The sequence below is a fragment of the Mytilus edulis genome, chromosome 13 (genome assembly GCF_963676685.1).
Source record: "Mytilus edulis chromosome 13, xbMytEdul2.2, whole genome shotgun sequence".
NCBI lineage: Eukaryota > Metazoa > Mollusca > Bivalvia > Mytilida > Mytilidae > Mytilus > Mytilus edulis.
The window spans coordinates 40374887-40394511 of record NC_092356.1 but is presented as its reverse complement, the minus strand read 5'-3'; the positions used below and the strand labels follow the sequence as shown (position 1 = coordinate 40394511).

The window sequence follows — 19625 nt, the reverse complement described above, 5'->3', positions numbered from 1 at the left end:
AACTTTACTATAAAACTATGTAAAAAGTACGGAAAAGCCGTATTGCAGATTATGATAAAACTATCATAATATTTCCAAATAACTTTTAATGAATGAAACTCTATCGAGAAACTAAATAATATTTTTCCAAATAACAAAATTAACTAACCTGTAAATATTGCTTAAGCATTTAAGCGTCAGCATTGTAAGGCGGCTATTCAGTTAATGAAATACTAAATCTCTATATATAAATAAGGCGTACATATATTTTCCCGCGCTCGTGCAATAATATTTTATTCTATTTAAATCGTTCAGGTGTGTAGTGACGTGTATATGAAATTGTGCAGTGACGTATATTAGAAATGTCGTCAGTCTCAGTCAATCGTCATAATGAGTATGATGAAACAGAAAATGGAATGAATGAATGAATGAAATAAATGAACTGAGGAATAACCAATCAAACATTTAATATACCCATAAATACGACGGTGACACATGTATAAGCAAAAACAATTTTATTAGAAAAACAGAGAAAATTTATTAGATACAAGCATTTGACAAGGCATACTAAGGGAGTATGCTGTGTAAAAGGTTATTGCAAATATGTGTCCATTCACGATTGTAAAATATATCTTTATTACACAGTCAGGGTAATAGTTTGTGTGATGTGTTTGCCGTTTAATCCAATAGCTGTTATTGTAATATAGATATCCATTCCACTGTAGAATTTAACCCGATGTGGCACATACATCACAAGAAATTCATTTGTCGTCTCTTGCCACTGTACAATATCTGCTCCATTTAAAGCTGTCCCTACAGACACTTCATAGTACAAGGTAAAAGCAAAGGTAAAATACGCATCCCAGCTTATGGTTAACGTTCTGTTCTTTTCAGACATTGTGACGGACTTTGTTCCTAAACATAAATGATACATTCATTTAACGTTTTATGATTGAAAGTAATTGAAGTATCGCCAAAATATTCTGAAATGAGCCTACGATGGAAACGTTTATAACTCATAGTTGATTCTTGAAACTTAAGAATAAAAAAACTTTCTCCTGATGTGATCCTGAATGCTTGATCAGAACGGCACTTTTTGTTGTTGATTGTTTTGTTCTTTTGGGTATAACTTGAATTGTTTTTATTGGATGTCTTCATTGATAATTTTTCCATTGATGAAGGAAAGTTACGCTTTAATTTGTATTTAAATTTGAATATAAATGTCGCTGTATTCTGTATAAATTTGTTCGGTTTACCTTTTGTGTGTTTTTCTATCTTTCTCTATTGATAATTTTTTTGTTCATTTTTATAAATACTAAAGGCTCTCGTATAAAGAAAAGGTTATACATGTTGAACACCACAAAGTGTGTTCGATTCCTTTGTTTGATTAGTTCAATCAAACAATACAAGGCTTATAATGAAATAAAAAAGGAAGTGGAAATTTCCAAATATTTTTTTATGAAATACTTACAGTCTTGTATTATGATACTTGGTGGTTACATACGCAACATTCTCATATGACGGAGAATGGCAATTATTATTAAGGAATAAGAAATAAGAAATAAAACTACGTATTACGGATCTTTTTTTTTTATATTAAACATAAACATATTAATTATAGTCTTGATAAATAATAATACTATGTTTGTTCAGAAATTATAGTATATACTGATCGTTCAATAGATAAATAATTATGTTAACTACAATCGTACTCCGATGATTTTGTGAGCATATATTTTAGATGAGGGTGTGTCTGCATAAGGTTTTTTCATTGGTTCGTATCAGGCCAATCTGTTTCTCTTTTGAAATGTTCTTATAGTATTTATATTGTCGAATAACATGTACGGTGACCTAGACTCGTTTCTTTTCATTTGTGATTTGAATGGAAATCGCACCACATGTATGTGTATAAGCATTTTAAGAAATGAAATGATAATCATACTTGATACTTTCGGAGTTATTGTTGACACAGACAGATGTGTTGATACAGGTTGACTGGATAGGAATGCATTATTTATGGCTGAAACTCTCACTTCATGTTGTCCATCATGCAAGTCTAAACCAGTCATGCTATAGTACATAGCACCGTCGAGGTCATAAAGGATTGTCTTCGATAAAGAAACCGTCTTGTTTTGGTTTTCAATTTCAACCTTCAATATATGATATATTTTGTGAGAACATGTGATGATGTTTATTTTGGCATAATGGGATAATGTATATTCTGAGTTCCTTTTGTTGACAATATTATCCTTACTTTTGTACTTTTTCGTAAAATATTTTGGTCTATAGCTACATTATGATGTTATCCATTCGTTTGATGTGTTTGAGCTTTTGATTTGGAATTTTCCTCAGAGTTCGTAATTTTTGTTATGTACTTTTTTTGTTGGAAATCTTTTGTACATTAATATGGGATCTTCGTATGATCAGAAACAAAATAAAATATAGAAATGGTATTCTATATGACAGGTGCACAACATGCATAATATGTCTTTTGATTGAGTTAAGCCATTTCAATTGATAATAAAATTGAGAATGGAAATGGGGAATGTGTCAAAGAGACAACAACCCGCCCAAATAAAAAACAACAGCAGAGGGTCACCAACAGGTCTTCAATGTAGCGAGAAATTCCCGCACCCGGAGGCGTCCTTCAGCTGGCCCCTAAACAAATATATACTAGTCCAGTGATAATGAACGCCATACTAATTTCCAAATTGTACACAAGAAACTAAAATTAAAATAATACAAGACTAACAAAGGCCAGAGGCTCCTGACTTGGGACAGGCGCAAAAATGCGGAGGGGTTAAACATGTTTGTGAGATCTCAACCCTCCCCCTATACCTCTAACCAATGTAGCAAGTAAACGTATTGTGTGTTTTTCTATGTTGTGATGTATCACTAATATTTCAGGTAAGTTTGAAGGTTGGCGCCTGTTAAAAGATTTTACAATGTTTTTACAAATAGTGACTTAGATGGAGGATTGCCTCATTGGTACTCATACACTATCGTTTTATATTTATAAATGATATACGACGAGTGGCAGATGAAAGATGCCTTATTCCATTTGTGTGTCTGAAGGCTAGTGTACCCCACAAACACTCAAGTAAAACGATAAAAGAATTGTTTCAAATTGTAGAATGTGAGAGTAAAATTATGAATCTGACACCAAGTTTGTAATTTAAAGGGATGTTCGATGCCAACATGTAAACTTTCGACCGGCAGAATGACGAAATTTGTTTGAAAGGATATAAAATATTGCTACAATGCGCACGATATATGTTTTATTACAAAATACTCATTAGGTGCACTCGAAACAAAATGGAAAAGAAACAAAAAACATAAAATGATCGGTAGCATCAACTGTTACACCAAATAGAACTGTATATCTTGATATCTTGGCCGACGGGAAAATGGTTTTTATGTTTAGCTGAAGATTTTAAACGGAAGAAAGTATTCACTTACATGAAATGAATCTAAGCCTGATCTATCTTCAAAACCCATCCACTTCAGTCTCACTATAGAAGCGTTTCCATGGAAGTTTTGTTTACTTCCATATTCCGTCATTGGTTGATCTAAAATTTGAACTTGAGCATTTTGTATACTTGGAGGACTGTCTGAAATTGTAACTCCATCGGAAGATTTCTTGCTGTGTAAACCTGCCTTATTGTGACACCGTAGTGTAACATAGACCGTCTTTGATGACAACAAACTATGTTCAAATACTTTAGATACATATGACAGTTCTGTTGGTATTCGGACAAACGCTTGGATCTCATTGCCAAATTCGCTAAGACCTATGAATAAATGTTATTATATCAGAATATATCTAAAATCTTCAACCTTAATGTTGAAATAATATAAACGTCTCATTGTATATAAAATGCAAATCAAACATAACTGACATTAACACTTCTGTATTGACGGTCTTCCTAGATTTTGATTTGATTCTTTATGCCCATAGAATAATAATAAATGAATGGTAAGAAAGGCATGTAGAATCACAAGTTAACTGTAAATTCCATGGAAAAGGATATAAATGCTTCGTCTTGCCTATAGGTTGCAAAGGTATAATTATGTCACGATTGTGCGGCTACCCTAAAAAAGTTTAATGGCTGGGATAAAAAACAATAGTCTGAAGAGTAAATGTTACTGAACATCTGGTACGGAATTATTACATCTGAAATAAAATCCCACTATGCTCATCTATGTTGCTACTGATGTTAATCGAAGAGCATACGTCTATGATTTTTTTTTAAATCAAATAGTTATAATGTGTTTGAGAATGTTATTTGTTACAAATATGATGCCGTTTTGGTGATCTTTAAACAGCAGGAAGTCTTACCAACAGCCCATTCACAATGCGATAATCCAGACTCCAAATCTTCAACCTTCCAGTTAACAATGATTTCATCTGTTATTTGACTGTCTATATCATAGCCTAAATGAAGTGACAAGAATAAGAATATTAGTTCTGATCCAAAAGTTTTGACAATGCGCTTGTAAAAACCCTCTCCATGTTTTACTTGATTTCTTGAGAAACATATCTATGTATATTAGTCTGAGATCGACTTCCGGCCTCATATCGACGTCTATTCCCTAATTTGACGTCTAAATCTGACGTCACATTCTCAAATCGACGTCTTATATTTTGATACTATAATCGACGTCCAATGTGACGTCATGTATTGTCAAAATTACGTCTTCTCTTATCGACGCCCAATACCAATCGACTTACACTTGTACATGTACATATTTTGTAGAGTTCCAATGAAAACTAAATTTTCAAAAAAAATATACATACACTCCAGATCGAATTTTTTCAACCCGAAATAGGTAACATGCATATTAATAAACATCTTTAAAAAAAAGTTTATCACCTCGATCTACATTGTAATGTGTAATTCCTAATCATATTAATAAATGACCTGCATGTAAGTGTAAGTCATTGAGAAAACAACCCAATGACAACAAAAAAACTAAACGAAATCTAGAAGGCATTATTCAGTCTTCAACAATACAAAACATAAAGAAGTACAGCCAATTGTTTTGAGGGTATTATAATTCAGATTCTGTAAGATATTTTTCAACAACTGTTTTACATCTGGAGTGAAACATATACGTGAGAAATTGGCAATATGTTTTTATGTTGTGCTGTTACACCACTGTTCCAGGTTAGGATAGGGTTAAGTGCTCACACTCATGGTTGATCCTGTCACATGCTTTATGTGCCTATAGTCCAGTGGTTTTCGTAGGCTTAATTCATAAAATTGGTCGTCGAGTAGAGAATATTTTATTGTGACGTCATATTTGGACGTCGATTTGAGGAACATATGTCGATTAGAGAACGGACGTCGATATGAGTCTTTTAAAATATAATATAATATATGGCGCAAATAGAAATTTTTAATCCTGGTATCTATGATGTGTTTTTTTACACATATTTAAATAAATAGCACAAAATATTATAAACAATTGGGTATGTCTTGTTCATTTATGCTGTTCTAATAATTCATACTACTCATTTGTCACATATCGCTTCGATAATACCAACCCTGGTAATAAATGTTAGGTGTGACAAACTATTGGATTGAGCCCTTCATATTGTTTGTTTTTCAGGCTTTCTTGAATATGATTTGATTGTTGTATGTACATCTATTTCGTCGGATTAATCTTATGTTTTCTTATCGCTTGCTTTGTTGTACTTTCAATTTTTTTTATGATTCTTGTTTTCTTTTATACAAATTATATTAAGATATGTGGTACGATTGCCAACGTGACAACATTGTATGAACTTTATACATATACATAAAAAGAAAAAATAACAAAAACCGCGGAAAATTCACAACGGAAAGTCCCTAAATAAATTGCAAAAACAAAAGTTCAAACACATCAAACGAATGGATAACAAATGTCATATTCCAGATCTGGCACAGGCATGTCTGGATCTGATGTAAGAAAATGGTTGATTAAACTTGGTTTTATAGTTAGCTTCTATTTAAGTAATGGCCGTTATTGCATTTACTGGAATTATGTTCCCGTACAAAATCAGCTTTTTAAAATATCATTCGTTCTGTTGGTATGTTTTGTAACTTATTATTATACATGTACATACCAATTCCATCATAAACGAATTCTATATCAGGAGGTGTAAGATCAATAAAAAGGGAATCTGCTGTGGCTACTGCCGACAACCCAGCACCATTGATAGCAACAACTGTTATGTGGAGTTGAGATGTATGTGCTAATGTAATATTATAACTGTAGGCGAAAGTGTTCAACCCAACACTTGTATATCTCTGTATTTCTGTGCTTCCTTCTTTATAACCTTTCAAATAATGAAGTCATTATCAATAAGACATAAATAAAAACGGACAATGTGACTCCGAGTCACCAAAATTAGCAGACAACACAACAGTATTCAGATTAATATTTAAAGATTTAGATAAACGCTATTTAGTATAACTAATATTTAATCATCTGATTAAAATACATATACCTGTTGAACTGCCATTGTCTTTATTCACAGCTATTTCTGGTTTTATTTTTTTAATTGCAAGTAGATATTTAAATATTCTTGCTTCAAAAGATCAGAACAAACATAATACAAAAACATAAACTTACCAATTGCCCATAGATATTCAACAATAGGACTTTCCTTATCAACAAAATACCAAAATGCATGTATTGATGACCATTCATGTAGCCATACTGCGTGAGATAAAACGGGATAAGGATGCGTCCCAACATCAACAACTTCAACCTTAGAAAATTGAATGTTATCAATTAAAATTCCTGTTGTGTCGTCCATGCTTCCATATGTAATATTAACATCTTTATTCTTTGCGGTAAAGTAAAATGTATGAGAATGCCAGGATACTTCAATGTCTGAACCATATTTGTCTTGTTTTTGATACACAAGAAACACGTGTCTTTCATTACCGAATTCAATGTAGCCTTCTTTTGTAGAAAGAACTGAATCTTCAAAGGGGACATGAGCAGTAAAGAATTTGACACTATAAGAGATGTCTATTTCTAAGTTATGTAATGTCTGCAATACACTTCCTCTGAGAAAAAGAAATGATCGACCATCCATAGCAATAGATTTTGATGAACCCAGGACGCAAATACAATCCTGATCAGAAGAATTCCAGTGATATGGTTTTGTATATCTACAAATATTAGCTGCGGAAATGTTTGAAATGTCTACAAAGTCATTATCACCGTCTTCAAATGATGGGTTAAGTACCAAACTGTTTTCGGTAAAAACTAGCTGTACTGGTGTTGGCGGGGTTTCATCAATGACAAAACCGTTAGATGTTGCAGTATCTGATACGTGACCGACAAAATCAACAGCATAAACTTTACTTAAAACCTTTGCCCCTAAATAAAAAAAGTTTTACTAATATTATATGCAATTTGTATATGACAGAAATTTTAATTCATTGTGAAAATTTAATCAATTACTTTATAAATTTTTCAAGATGACAGATTATTATATATTCATTTCAACTTGCAACGTTTATTCTTATGTTGATGTCTTTTCAAAAAATTTTGTCCCTTAATAACTGAAGGAAGACATCCTCATATCGTGAAAGAAAGTAAAACTGCTTTTGAGATCCTAAAGTTGGCATGGAATATTTAAATAAAAAACACTGAATCAGTGTTATTTCTTGTTAATGTTACCTGAGTGTATTATAGAAGAGTTGATGGACTTTGATACTGATCTATGAATACCAACATGTTGATAAGGCAGAACATCGCATCCCGTTTCGGAGTTTTCCAATTGAACGCACCAGTAATAATTCCTAATCCCCGAGTCTTGGTCACTAAAACCATTCCAGGAAGCACTAACAGAGTGTGAACTGTTTTGAAAATCTATTTCTGTGTATCCTACATATGCAAATGATTATTAAATGATTGAAAGCAGAAAATCAACAAATTTGATATAATGACACATAAAATATTTCTCAAAGAATTGATAAAATAGTAAATATTTTCAAAAAGTGAAAAATGGAAAAACCTTCTTTTTTTTAACCTCAAGAAAAAAATCTATGAGAACATAAAGAAAACAGTACTCTTATATTTGAACCTCGTTTTTACCATTTACTGAATGGAGTAATTGCACGTGACCATACAAAATAGTCCTCTTCATGAAACCATTATTTTTAAGATTAAAATACCTGGTGTATACAAAATGTATTATTATTATATTTCTTTCTTTTAACATGCAAAGATGAACAAACCTATGCCGTCATTTACAACTCCGAGTAAAGGTTTATCAATATCTACAGTAAACCCATCGGATGACAGTGTCACATGCTGTCCAGCATAACTGTAACCAACCACATTAGAATAATATCTTACACCGGGTACCAGCGGAACTCGGCTTATATTAACAGTTGTTACTGATCCTGGAATGTCAATTTCAACTTTGTGCATGTCATGACCTGAAAAAAATGTGGACATCGTGGAATTTATCACAATTACTTGTAGATATATACCGTATTATAAAAGCACAAAATATGCAAATGTTAACCGTTTTTAACATGTACATTTACTATGAAAACAGGTGGTTGACTTTGAGAGAAAATGCTCAGTTTAATGTTGTCAATGAGTGTTGTTTTTACTCCAATTTCGTAAGAAATTTGAACGTTTTCCTGAACATAATAATTGGAAATATATGATAGCTGTTTGTTACAAAAACTATTGTGAGACAATTACAGTAAGGACAGAGATGCTAATGTTATGGTACAAATTAAAACAGACAGATACGGTTATATTATTGAGAGAACTACATGTATGTCGGTGACGCTTCTGATCGAAAGTTATTTCTAAACAGCAATCACACATTTTAAAGACAGTATTTTGTTAAAATGCAAAACATACATAGACATAAACGATGTTCATCATTTACAGAAATAAATGTATTAGAAGCTGGTTGACTGAAATTCAATCTTTGCCGAATACAGATAATAAACAGCTGCGCCATGAGCGCATGATACGCCCGACGTCTTGTGTGGAAGTTTTATGCAATAATCATAAATAGTTTCTGAGAAAGTTTTTTAAAAGCAATAACCATTTATTGTTTTTGAGACACGGCGGGACATGTAACCCCCCCCCCCCCCCCCCCACCCTGTTTTTTTTTTACAAATATCACTAAATTTTGAATCAAACCAAAAAGTATACAGACCTTTAGATTAATATAACAAAGAAGTGTGTACAGTTTCAAGCAATAATCATAAATTGTTTTTGAGATACGGCGCGACATGTAAAAAAAACTCCCCTTTTTCACAAAATACTCAATAACTCAAAAATAAAATTTTGAGTCATCACCAAAAAGTATACAGATCTTTAGATTAATATAACAAAGAAGTGTGTAAAGTTTTAAGCAACAATCATAAATCGTTTTTGAGATACGGCGCGACATGTAAAAAAACCCTCCCCCTTTTTAGCTCACCTGGCCCGAAGGGCCAAGTGAGCTTTTCCCATCACTTGGCGTCCGTCGTCGTCCTGCGTCCGTCGTCCGGCGTTAACTTTTACAAAAATCTTCTCCTTTGAAACTACTTGGCCAAATATAACCAAACTTAGCCACAATCATCATTGGGGTATCTAGTTTAAAAAATGTGTCCGGTGACCCGGCCAACAAACCAAGATGGCCGCCATGGCTAAAAATAGAACATTGGGGTAAAATGCAGTTTTTGGCTTATAAGTCAAAAACCAAAGCATTTAGAGCAAATCTGACATGGATAATATTGTTCATCAGGTCAAGATCTATCTGCCCTGCAATTTTCAGATGAATCGGACATTCCGTTGTTGGGTTGCTGCCCCTGAAATGGTAATTTTAAGGAAATTTTGCTGTTTTTGGTTATTATCTTGAATATTATTATAGATAGAGATAAACTGTAAACAGCAATAATGTTCAGCAAAATAAGATCTACAAATAAGTCAAATGACCAAAATGGTCAGTTGACCACTTTAGGAGTTATTGCCCTTTATAGTCAATTTTTAACCATTTTTCGTAAATCTTAGTAATCTTTTAGAAAAATCTTCTCCTCTGAAACTACTGGGCCAAATTTAACCAAACTTGGCCATGATCATCATTGGGGTATCTAGTTTAAAAAATGTGTCCGGTGCCCCGCCCAACCAACCAAGATGGCCACCATGGCTAAAAATAGAACATAGGAGTAAAATGCAGTTTTCGGCTTATCACTCAAAAACCAAAGCATTAAGGGCAAATCTGACGTAGTAAAATTGTTCATCAGGTAAAGATCTATCTGCCCTAAAATTTTCAGATGAATCAGACATTCCGTTGTTGGGTTGCTGCCCCTGAAATGGTAATTTTAAGGAAATTTTGCTGTTTTTGGTTATTATCTTGAATATTATTATAGATAGAGATAAACTGTAACAGCAATAATGTTCAGCAAAGTAAGATCTACAAATAAGTCAACATGACCAAAATGGTCAGTTGACCACTTACGAAGTTATTGCCCTTTATAGTCAATTTTTAACCATTTTTCGTAAATCTTAGTAATCTTTTAGAAAAATCTTCTCCTCTGAAACTACTGGGCCAAATTTAACCAAACTTAGCCATAATCATCATTTGGGTATCTAGTTAAAAAATGTGTTCGGTAACTCGGCCAACAAACCAAGATGGCCGCCATGGCTAAAAATAGAACATGGGGGTAAAATGCAGTTTTTGACTTATAACTCAAAAACCAAAGCATTAAGAGCAAATCTGATAGGAAGTAAAATTGTTTATCAGGTCACGATCTATCTGCCCTGAAATTTTCAGATGAATCAGATAATCGGTTGTTAAGTTGCTGCCCCTGAATTGGTAATTTTGAGGAAATTTTGCTGTTTTTTGGTTATTATCTTGAATATTATTATAGATAGAGATAAACTGTAAACAGCAATAATGTACAGCAAAGTAAGAACTAAAAATAAGTCAGTATGACCAGAATAGTCAATTGACCCCCTAAGGAGTTATTGCCCTTCATAGTCAATTTTTAACAATTTTCTTAAAATTTGAAGATTTTCAATAACATTTTCCACAGAAAGTACTGTTATAGATAGAGATAGTTGTAAGCAGCAAGAATTTTTAGTAAAGTAAGATCTACAAACACATCACCATCACCAAAACACAATTTTGTCATGAATCCATCTGTGTCCATTGTTTAATATTCACATAGACCAAGGTGAGCGACACAGGCTCTTTAGAGCCTCTAGTTTACAAAATACTCAATAACTCAAAAATGAAATTTTGAATCATCACCAAAAAGTATACAGATCTTTAGATTAATATAACAAAGAAGTGTGTAAAGTTTTAAGCAATAATCATAAATCGTTTTTGAGATACGGCGCGACATGTAAAAAAACCCTCCCCCTTTTTTTACAAAATACTCAATAACTCAAAAATAAAATTTTGAATCATCACCAAAAAGTATACAGATATCAAGATTAATATAACTAAGAAATGTAAAGTTTTAAGCAATAATCAAGACTCGTTTTTGAGATATGGTGCGACATGTGAAAAAAACACACCCCTGTTTTAGTTACAAAGTGCCTAACTCAAAAAGTTTAAATCTTATTTTCACCAAAAAGTGTACAGATCATTTGACCATCATAAAAAACAACTATATTAAGTTTCTTGAAATTTAGATAAGTCGTTCTCAAGTTACGGTGTGACATGTTTACGCCGGACAGACAGACGGACAGACGGACAGACAGACAGACGGACGGACAGCGGACATTTGTATACCATAATACGTCCCGTCAAAATTTTGACGGGCGTATTAAAATGGGGAAATAAACATGAATATATAAAAACCAGAAAAATCTTGCAAGTCAACAATTGTCTGAGTCTTCCACATAGTCCTTAGCATATAACAATTTCTAAAAATATACATAACTTCAAGTCTTATGTTTTTGAGTACACCAGTCTTTTCTTGTCGTGTTAACTTTCCTCATAGAAATATTGCCTTTTTGTTAATATAACAATTTAAAAGTAATGTCTGTGCAGACTCAGTTTAAATATTTTTTCTATGTTTTATCCAGTTCTAAGAATAGATAGTTTTGATTTCTGTACATGTATTTGTGTCTTCTCGATCCATTCACTTTCAATTCTATATCGGATTAAAGTCTTCGAATTTGCTAAGTGCTTTAATCTAAAAAGTATTTATATTTGCTTCACATGGATCTATTCTATTGGATGTCCCCCTGATCTTCTCTGGTCAAGTTACATACATAAACAAATATTACCCAAAGTTCATATAGCCTGCTGTACACGTTGTATGCTACTTAAGGAGGGAATGATATCAAAATTTTAAACATTTTATTTTTATTTCAATTACATTTTATCGTAAGTATATACCAGAAAGTTTTCCTGTGAATTTTTAACTAATAGCTTTCTTGCTAAATCGAGAAAAACATTGAAACGATCACATTGTCTGTGTTTACAGGGGAGGCAATATTTAGTCATTAGATTTCTCAGTGATTACATTAGATGTAACTAATCATAATGTAGCATGGTCAAAAATAAAGGTTAATACATACCACCAGGATTTGTACTCAAATAAACATGAAACTTCTCTATAACAGTGCTAGCTTTCAAAAATATTCCATGCCACGAAACTGTAAATAGCCCCCCACGTAGCATATAATCGATATCCTTCTTCCAGTTGTCAGGCAAATGTTCCATAACCTAAATGCATTAGTTACTGTATTACGTATTTTATATTATGTTTGAACATGAAATATTTTCAAAATAAATCTGTTTACATGGAACCTAAATAGATAAATTGGTCATAATTATATACAGTAAAATGGACATATAAAAAGAATAAAAATACCAGCGTTCTCATGTACCGTGTATCCAAGGTATATTGAAAAATATTCTTTTGGTTCTTATAAACTCTTTCTTAAATTCTATTAAAAAAGTATGAACAATATCGCAACAATGGTATTTTTCCAATAATACCTCTCCGAAAAGTATAACTTTGTAAAACAGTTGGTTGGTGTTGATTATCGGGATCTTTAATGATATTGTTGCGATAAAACTTTTGATTTATATTTGATTACAACTAGTCAAGAATCGTTGGCTTGTTAGTGGTAAAAATGCAAATGTCAGTATACTTTTTCTTTCTATTTTACTTCTTTACAAATAATTGATCATCACTGAATAAGTAACTCGTCTGAGACATTGCTGATATAAATCTTTGAAATAAACGTCATTCAAATTCAATCAGAACTGTACACAAAAATTTCATATAAACAAAACAGACGCACAACCTAAATTGCATTGTCCACCACATCGCCTAAATTGCATAGCGGAACGAAAAATGTTTTAAAAAATAGGTGTCAATGGTAAGACAACAATACAGCCAAATCCAAACGAAGCAAATTTTAGCATCTTTACGTCACATATATAAAAAAAGTGCGAGTAATATTTTTATTCTTAATAAACAGGTGATTAGTTCCTTACCCCTACGCCAAAAACTTTTGTTGTTGTCAGTGGTTTTGACATAACTGTCACACCATCAGATTTGAAATCAGCAAAAGTGTTGCTATCATACCATACTCTCACAAAGAATGAGTATACTTGGTTATCATTTAAAATATTTCCTGAAAAACCATTATGATATATGATTAATGAGTATTACTTAAAAGATTTGTCACTGAATGTTTAGCAGACAATAATTAATCAATCAGTTTTACCAAATTTATAAGAAGGCAAATGATAGACTGTACATTCACAGTAAACAACTAACATGCAATTATTTTACATTTTAAAAATTATTCAAGTTGCTGTTTGAATACTAAATAACCCTCGTACATGTAGTTCTGCTAGATTACCAATCCAAAAAAATCTTTTTGACAAATAATATTTTTCCAACCTATAAGATAGCTCTGTGTGCGAAAATAATTAAGAAAAAAGTTATGATTGCTGTCTGTCATATTTTTTCTTATTGTTTTGTGAAAAAAACAGCTATTGTCATTTCTTTATTTGAATTGTTTTACACCTGACTTTAATGTATGAGCTTTGCTCCTTTTTTTATATGACCTTCAGTTGCTTAAATCGATTTAATTTTGATTTTGTTGGATATTTGTATCATTTGCAATCATAAAACATTTCCTTATTCAACAGCATGCATGTATATTACTTTAATTAGAGGGAAATGCATAACTGATGGATCTGACCTTTTTTTAAATCTTATTTTCATGAAATGAGTGTTGGCTTTTGATTGGTAAAACCGTTTCCATTGCATTGTCTTATTTCGAATAGCCATTTCAGGCTATTTGACAGTTTACTAACTTTTACTTTTTCTTCAAAAGACTACAAAGAAAACAATTCCTTTACATTTGGAATGTAAATATTCCATTGACTGTGCACATTCCTCACTTTAATCAGCAGTCAAATATACCCAAACTAACATGGCAATTTGGACTACAAAGAATACGTAAATAATAAATGCATAATGTAAAAATTATCTATTGGTAAAAAACAATGAATAACAACAATAATTGAGTATTAAAAAAAATGTAAAATTATTTATACAATGTTCAGCAAATTTACCTCGAGGTAACGTGTATATGGCATTATCTATTTGACCACAAGGATGCCAAACATTTTCAACAGAACTGTCAATTATCCCTTCTGGTTCATTGGAGTCTGTTATTCCTACACTCCATTCATACCTGTTGTCAAAATACAATTTTTAGTAAATGTATTTTAAATTTTACCACGATACTAATTTACCATGTTAAAAGTTGATTATTGGCAAATTTACTGTGCGTCAGAAATATATATCGGAAAGAAAAAGCATGCATTGCCAGTACTTGTGTAACTATTTAAACATCAAGTAAAATATGGATATATGTGTCCATGACAATGCGTCGTGCGCGTGATATTTGCTTAATAGGTATCATGAGTCATAAATTTACTGAACTATTCAAGGGATTACAAACTAAAAAAATAAGTGTGCTAGCAATTACAGTTATTGCATACATTCGCGTTCATGTGCGTATAGATAAAGCTTCATAATGTCCTTGCGCTTTTTTTAAACCTAATTTTGTCGTAAAGGTTTTTGATCGGTACAAAAAATGTTCTTCGAGAAAAACAATTAGTTATGAATGAAGTATATTTGTATAGGCATATCTTATACCAAACAGTCTATTTTGCCTGATCTTTTTTTATGGCCATTGCAATTTTATGTACCTACCACTGTGGCATTAAACCCTGAATTTGAACTATTCTCCATCTAGCTGCTAGTGCATCATGTGATGGCGTAAAATTAATATCATCTGATTCTAAATTTCGTATATCAGTCACATCGTATATCGCAATTAAGGTGTTGGTATTGTCTGAAAATGTCATTACTTTTTTTTAAATATTACTTGAAATAAGTAGTGATTCTTTTCAATAAAAAAACCAGATCCATAATTCAAATTGAAAATCCCAAAACAAAGACATTTTGCCCTCAATTGTAATATCAGTAGATCATGTAGTGGATATAATCATAGATTTATTGAACAGAGGTTTTACAGGAAAACAGTGCATTGCTATCCATGAAACTGTACTGAGAAACTGGTGAGAAAAAAAATTAGAACTGCAGATGCAGGTTGTTTGAAACCGTTTACACTACATTGGCTGATTTGCCAAATTTGAAGACATTGAAGACCTGTTGGGTGACCTTCTGCTGTTGTGTTTTCTATGGTAGGGTTGTTGTCTCTTTGACACATTCCCCATTTCCCTTCTCAAATTTAAACTTTTGTTATGTAGTTCTATGTGTATCCATCTGATGAGTTTTTCCACTGATTTCCATAGTTCGTTCTTATGTTGTACTGTCCCTTTGCCCATTGTCGAAGACCGTATAGTTGTTAATTTCTGTGTCATTTAGTCCCTTATGGAGAGTTTTCAGTCTATAACTCTCAAATCGTACTTTTTGTTAATTTGATCTCTAAACACAATTTTTTATTTTTTTCCCTAATATTCTATGTTCATATTTTTTTTGGTTATATATTCATTTTTTTTTGGTTATATATTCTATAATTATTCCAAGTATTCAATATGTGCAGCCTTTCAACAAATGTCCGTACTCTATGCATGTACTCCTTCCTACAACATTATCATATTTACCTGTGAACGTTATTTAACTAACGCTGTTTTGTCCAAGGCTATAGTTGTCATTCTCATATTGTTTGAAATCATTCCGTTTGTTCATCAATATTGTATTTATATGGTGAAATATATCAAGTTTATTCGTTCAATGTATATTTACGTTCAAACAATTTGTTTGCGCGGGTTCTAAAATCTTGAGGTTGTAAACATTCATTTACATATAAATACAAACTAAGTGAATGCAGAAAAGATTAGGGATAGACATTTACAAAACAGAACTGAAAAGTCACAAAAAGTAGGACAATGTTTCAGCTTTGATTTAATTTTTAGTTGACCTTAATCTACAGACTTACTCAAAACATATATAACATTTGTATGAGAAATACCAATATACAAATAAAATCTTATGATTGAGCACTCTAAAATACTGACTCACTTTGTGTATTGTCTACACATGGCAGTCCTTTAATTGGACATCTATGATCTTTTGGAGCACACACACAGTGTCCTAGACATGTATCAGAAGAACATTGTCGTATCAACTCTAGGGAGCCACCAGGAATCAAACGAAATTGACTGTGAATCATATCACTTTGAAGTCCAACCTAAATAAAATGTATAACATAGAACCTAGCGAATCACATTTTATGGTAGCAGAGTCCCTCATTTTTTACCGAATTATTTATCACGACAATATCATTTCTATGTGATATCCATTTGACGTGGCTCGATACTTATACATCCCGTCAATATGTATGTGTTATCTTTCATTTTTGCGTGAGTGTTTTGTATTTTCGACTTTTTGTGTTTCTTTGGTTCTTATAACGTGACTCTGTACTTTAAAAGATCCCGTCAGTATGTTATTGTTCTATTATATGTAATTATGTTATATTTCTATGATAAATTGAGAAATACGTTGAACCACAAACGTCAACATTATTTAATCGCGTAGTGGTATTAACAATTTGTGGATTTTTATCTATTCTAAAGAACTTCTGGACAATTTTAAGTCTCAGTCTATTTCTGAAATTACATTTGATTTATAAACCCTGTATGCGAACATTGCCCATGTGAAATTATAAAATTGGTTTTTTTTTTACATTGAACGACAAAATTTCTTCCTATGTGACTTATAAATTTTCTGCCGTCAAACACGCGAAGCAATGAATGTGTTTTTTTATTTGATAGATGCTTTTGTGTTTTTTGTAAAATTGTACCACGGTGATGACTGATGTACCCATATTTTTACTATTTTATTTATCATGTCTGTTTAGGTACCGCATCGTTGTAAATATAACGGAATTTGATGAGACTGTCGTACAAAGTGAGAGGGTTAGCGCTATAAAACCAGGTTCAATCCACCATTTTCTGCATTTGAAAATGCCTGTACCAAGTCAGGAATACGACAGTTCTTGAGCATTCGTTTTTTATGTGTTTTGTCATTTGATTTTGCCATGTGATTAGGGACTTTCCGATTTTATTTTCCTCGGAGTTCAGTATTTTTGTGATTTTACTGTTTACCATTTTATGCACATATATTGAACGGAATACATTTTGATGAAACAAATTAATACAGGGTACCTTGTATAAGGTCAGCATTTCCAAACCATTATAGCATTGTCTTTATTCAAGTGAAAACGTATTATCTAGCAAACGAACAAAAATGTCGTAAACATTATTCAAACCAAGTTTTACAATGTTTGGAAGTGTAACATTTGTCATATTTTTTTTTACAGTTTATTTTTATATGCATACTATTGATGCTAGGTTTTATTTAAACATTTATATGTACTGAAATAGTTATAGAACCATCTTCCCTATGGGGATATGCCTATTTATATTTAAGTAAAATAATATGTCGGATCATATAATTTGCTGTTATATATACAAAAGAAATGAGTCATAAGTACGCGTTATTATCCTTGATTGAATTGTTTAGATATGTTATCAATTCAAAACCATTTAAAAGAAACAAAAAAACATTCCGTCAAGACAAAAAAATGATGACCATTTATTCACTTGCAAAATGAAAACACAGTCCAAACATACATACATAGCCAGTAGACGCTTCCTAAGTTTTTTTTTATCATCTTAGCATGTAAAGTCAAAATAGTTTTGAACACAAATAAAGAATAATTAGTCCATATTGAATGTCTTACTTTATTAAATGCCCAAACACTGATGAAGACATATTCATATCCTGTTAATTTCTTTGTTTTTACTTCAAAAGTCTGCACTTTGCCTTCGTCTTTTTTGTCTACGCCATCATCACTATGTTGAAATCTGTGCGGTTTATATTCCTACAAACACATATCTGAATTTAATTGATTTGAAAAAAGAATGTATAGAAATCTTTGCACTTTTTCGTTGTCGTTGTCGTTTTCGTTTGTTTTTATTTCGGTTCATCACATCAAAATAAAACCACAAATATAAAACAATATTATCCTTCTTTTAATGCGTATACGAAAATGTTTAAATATATAATCATTAAATATAGAGATCAATAATGTCAGATTGACAAAATGAAATGAATTTCACATTACTTGTTCAAATGCTCATTTAAGGGTATCCGTTACAGTTTTACGTTACATTCTAATTTTCATAATGTTGAAATATGTTGTAGGCCTTGGCGAGTTAAAAAAGAAATCACAAAATAAAATATATTTAAACTCACAACAACAAAAACATAGGTCACAGTGCTTGTTTTAGAGCAAATTGAGGCTGAATCTGGGGGATTTGCCTTTTTGTAAAAAAAAAATTGAGAGCAGATGCTGAAAGTGTCGTATATTTTTCCTTTAAAATGTAGAAATCGATAGGTTTTTATATTTTTCTAAATTAACTGCATTTTGCCATGCTTCCTCGAAATAACAAATAAGAAATATATATATATATTACCACGTTCGATTCAAAGACCAATCTCGAATATCCTGAAAAGAGGGACTAAAGATACCAGAGGGACAGTCAAACTCACAAATCGAAAATACACTGACAACGCCATGGCTAAATGAAAAGGACAAAAAGACAAACAATAGTACACATGACACGACATAGAAAACTAAAGAATAAGCAACACGAACCCCACCAAAAACTCTCAGGTGCTCCGGAAGGGAAAGCAGATTCTGCTCCATAACATATCCGATATCATTTGTGAAACGGTTATTACATAACGGTCAACCAACTTGTGATGGCGTCCATAAAATTTACGAAGTGATGATTTCTTAAAGTTGAGCACTCCTATTGCCCTCCCCTCCCCCTCATATTTGGTATAACCGCAACATGCACGACGTCGCTGTCCCTCGCTTATTATCCCTGCAAATCTATCGACGACATTTCAAGATTTGTTTATTTATATTGCTTATCAAGAGCTACACTAAAATAATAATATTGTTTTAAGAAATTAATTTCACGTGAGAAATATCTCAGGTATCGTTATTGTGGACTGTTGAATTTCTATACGGCTTAATTTTATAATCTTAGCGATATAGATATAGGAATGACGGTACTGTGCACACACTCGTGTACTACTGAAGAC

The 19625-nt window shown here is 32.0% G+C and overlaps 1 protein-coding gene across 1 annotated transcript in view; it reads right to left on the bottom strand.

Annotated features, from left to right (window-relative positions):
• Positions 1-477: 477 nt before the first annotated feature.
• The window catches only part of LOC139501261 (uncharacterized), an 80749-nt gene continuing 61601 nt past the window's right edge, over positions 478-19625 (bottom strand). Inside the window, exons 38-51 of the mRNA XM_071290283.1 lie at positions 18253-18393; positions 16530-16698; positions 15195-15336; positions 14549-14670; positions 13457-13596; positions 12529-12676; positions 8220-8423; positions 7660-7866; positions 6598-7356; positions 6089-6301; positions 4319-4414; positions 3439-3770; positions 1922-2129; positions 478-894 (exon numbers count right to left, since the gene is read on the bottom strand). Coding sequence (XP_071146384.1) covers positions 617-894; positions 1922-2129; positions 3439-3770; positions 4319-4414; positions 6089-6301; positions 6598-7356; positions 7660-7866; positions 8220-8423; positions 12529-12676; positions 13457-13596; positions 14549-14670; positions 15195-15336; positions 16530-16698; positions 18253-18393 — 3159 coding nt within the window. The 3' untranslated portion in view covers positions 478-616. The remainder of the gene's footprint in view (positions 895-1921; positions 2130-3438; positions 3771-4318; positions 4415-6088; positions 6302-6597; positions 7357-7659; positions 7867-8219; positions 8424-12528; positions 12677-13456; positions 13597-14548; positions 14671-15194; positions 15337-16529; positions 16699-18252; positions 18394-19625) is intronic.